The sequence below is a fragment of the Macrosteles quadrilineatus genome, unplaced genomic scaffold (genome assembly GCF_028750875.1).
Source record: "Macrosteles quadrilineatus isolate MER2022 unplaced genomic scaffold, UCM_ALF_1.0 Scaffold_2__2_contigs__length_208266976, whole genome shotgun sequence".
Lineage (NCBI taxonomy): Eukaryota > Metazoa > Arthropoda > Insecta > Hemiptera > Cicadellidae > Macrosteles > Macrosteles quadrilineatus.
In genome coordinates, this window is record NW_026542595.1 from 53808181 (window position 1) to 53813419 (window position 5239).

The following is a 5239-nucleotide window of genomic DNA, read 5'->3' on the forward strand; positions in this document are numbered from 1 at the left end:
GATTAGTGCTATAATCATCCTCCATAACTAGAGGCTCTTATGGGAGATAGATTTAAGTAGGAGTTTGACCTCCTCTCCTCATACGTTTTTGAATGTACCACCCTATCAAGATGTAGAGTTGTTAGGTTTAACCATCTGTAATAACGATTTCAGTTGTCCACTATACTTTTGTTGTAGTTTACATGCTTTCCACTAGGTTGCATCTCTTCTATGTCATCTTTATACAGGTCGTTTGATCATCTAAGAGTTACATTACATTTGGTATAGTTCTTCCGCTATGCCATCCATTATTAGTAGAATGATGTATCTTAACGCCTGTTACGTATGATGTAGCTTTGTGTTGGATAGGGTTTGAGACTATCCCCTCATTAAGTGAGGCCAGGTTAAGCGTTTATAGCCAGTCCAGATTACCTGGTAGTCACTATAAACGCCCTCTCCCTTACTTTTACAAAGCTTTTTTTTTTGTCAAGTCTATAGATTTAGTTATGTAATCCTACCAAAAGTTTTAACATTCGTGGTTTACGGGCCTTTTAGTCGGCCGCGCCAGTGACCTTTACACATGGTTTACGGGCCTTTTAGTCAGCCACGCCAGTGACCAGCATTCACACAAGTACAGGGAGTGGCTCAAGTCCTTCAAGATTTGAGCACCTCAGTGTACACACATTCACACAAGTACAAGGAGTAGCACAGGTTCTTTCCAATCTGAACGCCTCAATGTACACACACTCACACCTTAGTCGGGTTACATAAGTATTTATCTATAGACTTGTTTTTTTATTAGGAGAGTTATTTACAATAATATATACAATGAAAGATTACAAAGTTATTTACAAAGGAATTTAAATGTCTCTTTGGACTTTTCTATATCCAAAAGGTAGAGTGTCGTACTCTCCTTCGAACCTTCTCTTAGGCCCCGTGATTTTAAACACTTTGCTCTCAGTGATGGTAACGATGTCTCTATCTCTAGTTCTCCTGATTCTGTTTTCTTCAATTTCAATTGACTGTTTTACTTCACTTAGGACCATTTCTCTCAGTTTTTCATAGTTTACAACTTTTGATGTTTTAAAGTTGAGGGTGAGGCCCTTGATTTTACAGACTGGGATCAATTTCTGTTGATTGGTTGACCAGACAAGGTACGCGTAAGTTTTAGGCCCCCCAGAGACAATTTCAGTGATGTAAGAGCCGGGTCCGTAATCTGCCAATTCGTCAGTCATTTCGCCGAGGTAATCTCCCGTAGGAACTCTGTATAAGCCTTGGCGATGGTAAAAAATGACACTGTCTGTGTCATAATACAATACTTGAACTCCTAGGGCCTCAAGATGTTCGTAGAGCTTGAGTCTCGCCTGCGCTGTGGTGTAGGCCGCGATACAAACATTAACGTTACTGAGAGGTTCCCCAACTTCTTCCAAGTACTCCCAAGAAACAACTACAACCTCCTCATTGACGATTTGGACTCTATTTACATCTAATTCGGGGGATGAGAACATTTGAAAAAGTGTTTTAGAATCCCTAACGATTGTGGCTTTAGTCTGATTCTCCCTCTGTCCGAATTTTCCCCAGAAACTGTTTAACATTAATTTTGCCAAAGACCTCAAACCTCCGTTCTTAACAATTTTGTCTTTCTCCAGCTTGATTCCCTCATGTGTCAAATATTCCGCAATGTACTTGTCTTTGTTCTCCTCAGTCCTGCACCACTCTGGATAGCCCGAAGCTTCCTGTTTCATCTTTAAGAATTTATTGATAAAGTCAGTGAACAAGCCCCCGTTTTCATATGTCGCTACCTGATACTCCCACAACTCATACATGTCTAGTACAATATACCCTTTCTCTACAGCTTTCCTAATCTCATCCATAGTCCAAGTCCCAACTAGTGCCCTACTATCACTATCATGGTTACACTCCCCTTGGTACATCATTTCCCCACAAGTTCTACACAACACAAACATCAATTTATCGTTCATTTTTGTAGGGAGTACAGGGTGATAGAGATCATGAGGCGGCAAAACTTTACATTTCAACAAACCCTCTACTTCCATACCTCTCTCACGACACTCCCTGTCTCCTACATAGATGGTTGGGTGGCCTACAGGGTACTTCCCATACTTACAAACATACGGGTACAAGGAGCAAACGTCGACGTATTGAATAGTTTCACCCTCAGTACATTTGTGATAGGATTTCGCGTTGCCTGTCCTACCTCCAAAGAAAGACTGTCGTGGGTCTAGTGGGAGGTTGTTCAAGATGGGCAGACTGTCCAGATGATTGAGTTTTTGATCCTTTTTAAGCTTACGGAATTCGCATTCCCACATCTCTACCAATGCGTGTTCAGTAAACTTTGCGTTTTTGGCTTTAGTTCGTTCGTAGCGAAGATGTAGGCTATCGGAGGGATCCTCCTTCAAAGGGGCGTGACGGTCGTAAGGAAAACATTTAGGGCACCCGTGCCAGTAACATCCGTGGAACTCATAGATGTTTCTACCATCAAAACCGTCTACCTTCATCCCATTAACTTTTACTTCTTTGCCTCGACCTGCGTGGTCAATCCTAATACCGTTGGTTTCCTCGACCCAAGAAAGCCATTGGAGTGCGATGGCCGATTGTTTGTCTGATAATCTATAACCGTTCTTAGGGATGATGCCGATAGTGTTGGGTTTCAGGAAATTACGGCGGAAGGCTAGATTGCAGGCACTCGCAATGGTGACAGCTTCGAGAAACGGGTCAACGTTACACTCATGCAGAAATATTGCGCGGAACTTTAGACAGGCTTGGGCCAAGATATCGACATCTGAAATACAGTATTCCTGCAACTCCTTTTTAAAATTAAATTCATACTTGTTTGCAACCTGCTCACTGTACCATTTGTCAAAGTCGTTGTGGGATTTTTCAAACATGGATTCGGGACAGTAGTACTCTTTGTCTGGCATAGGGCCTACATAGTTTTGATTTGCTAGCGTGTTGAAGAGATGGGGAAAGTAGCCTTTCTTTTTCTCTGAAGGTAGGTCAAAGGCTTTAGGGAGTGCAGATAGAGCCATGGGGAAGTAGCTAAGTGAGTCGACAAACCTCACATTGTCAATTTTCATTAAGATAATTTTGGTTCCCCGCATTACAAGTTCCGGTGTGAATTTTGTTTCTTCCAACAAGTACTTTAGCAAGAATTGAAAGTCGAAACCTTGCCCATTATGAGCGATTACACAGACGTTTTTGAACTGCTTTCTCACGTACATTACATAGTTCATAAACTGGTTGATAGGGTCAGAGTCAAACACTCGTGTACGATTTTTACACGCTATACAGAATTTTCCCTCAATACACTGGTAACAAAACTGTTGAGAGACACACAAGTTTACTTTATGTACTTTACTTTCTGGGTCAGTGGGCAGGGACTCATCTTGGCGGGTTTCCAAGTCAAAGAAAATAAAAACATAGTCTTTAGATTTAGATTTCGGTCTGCCCTCGTTGGGTTTCATGTAACATTTATGGTTAGGATCTTTAAATTCTCCACAATGCTTACAAAATACTTCCCCGCACTTGTGAGGCTTGGACCTCTCTTTAAGCCAAACTAGTTTCCCGCAATCTAGACATTTTTTAACGTTTTTACATTTGTCAGCCTGGTGCGCAATGAAACAGCGTTGGTTTTTGTAAGTCATATTACATTTTGGACACAAGATTCCCCCATGCTCCTCTACACAAGGGGGAGAGATGGTCTGACACTGTGAACAAATGTTTGAGCAACGGTGCTTACCTTTGTGATCATACGGGATATGGCAAGCGTCACAGTAGAACACACAAGCAAAAGCGGCTGTCACACTAGTAATTACATTATAGTGTCGGTTATGAAACAACAAGTTAATTTTGAACTTGGGGTTCTCTACATTTCCCTCAAAATACACATCGCGGCCTTTAACATTGTAGTTGTACACAGTGATTTTATAGTCTTTAAGCAGATCTTGGAATTTTTCAAGTTCAGCAATACCGGCACCACCCTCAGGCATTTTGACTCTGGCTCGACGTACAAGTTTTTGAGCCCTTACAGTCTGTCTTTTTGCTTTATCCATTCTAACTAATTCATATGCTGGGTCTTTATTTACATTAGCTATAGCTACCACCAAGGCACGGGGAAGACACAGATTATCTTTATTGTTAATTACTACGATCCCTGTCCTAGCCTTGCATTCTTCATCAAAGGTGTTATACAGGCCAGGTCTAACCCTACCTTTACCTACAGGGAGATTAACTCGGGTACATTCGACTTGAAATGTGTCCGTCGACTTGATTGATTCAGCATTTGATTGTACAATTCCCCCAAATATTTGCCACAAGACATCCTCGTTAACTTCATTTGCAGGGCGAAAAGTGACAAACCCCGACTCTTCCCTTTTCAGGTTAAGTGAACGCAAAGTGAAACCCAATTGATCGCCCTCCTGACAAACTTCTTTCATCTCATTTACAATTTGACCAAACCCTTGTCTTAGCCAATCAATCTCACTAGTTTCAGGCGGGGGGTTAGAAAACTTGAAAACAGTGTTAATACCATGAATTCTGAATTTCTTAACATAATTCTCATGTTTATCTAAGATTTTTACGGGGACAGCTACTTCAACAGAATCTTCTACTATATTTACAGGTTCTACTACTTGAGCAGCTACGTTACTTACGTCCATCTTCGTCGAACGCTGAGAGCAAAGTGATGCGATGGTGATACAGAGCAATATATATATACGGTAGGGAAAGGGGTGGGGGTAGCTAATGACTACACAGATCACCTATTTATGACCAATCAGGAGTGAGCTTATTATAGCCAATCAGCGTACAGGATTTTTTCAAGTTATAACTTGTTTACTACACCGTATGTGGTACTAATTGTAATTTTTGTTTCAGATGATGCAATGTCACCACACAGGATGAAGACAATTTAAATAAACCGTTTAGCTTTCACAGTTGTTTTCCTTATTTTCTCAACTAGATATTCATTTAATAAACCTACGTATAGAAGTGAGCTTATGTTACTTGGCGGGGACAGTTGGCGGGAAAGCAAATGGCGGGATACAGTTCCTACGTACACAAGTGAGGTTATGTTACAGATACGAATGCAGTACGTGAAGTGATGTTATGTTATCTGGCGTGAACCGTTGGTGAGAAAGCAAGTGACAGCTCCTAGGTTATGTTACTTGGCTGGAAAACAGAGGTTATATCACATATACAAGATCATGTAATCAGCTAAGTATCGAACCCATGAACCTCT

At 41.1% G+C, this 5239-nt stretch overlaps 1 protein-coding gene across 1 annotated transcript; it reads right to left on the reverse strand.

Annotated features, from left to right (window-relative positions):
• Positions 1-839: 839 nt before the first annotated feature.
• Positions 840-4658, reverse strand: LOC128984205 (uncharacterized). Its single transcript, XM_054403503.1, has one exon. The coding sequence runs from the start codon at positions 4656-4658 to the stop codon at positions 840-842; it is 3819 nt and encodes a 1272-aa protein (XP_054259478.1).
• Positions 4659-5239: the final 581 nt, after the last annotated feature.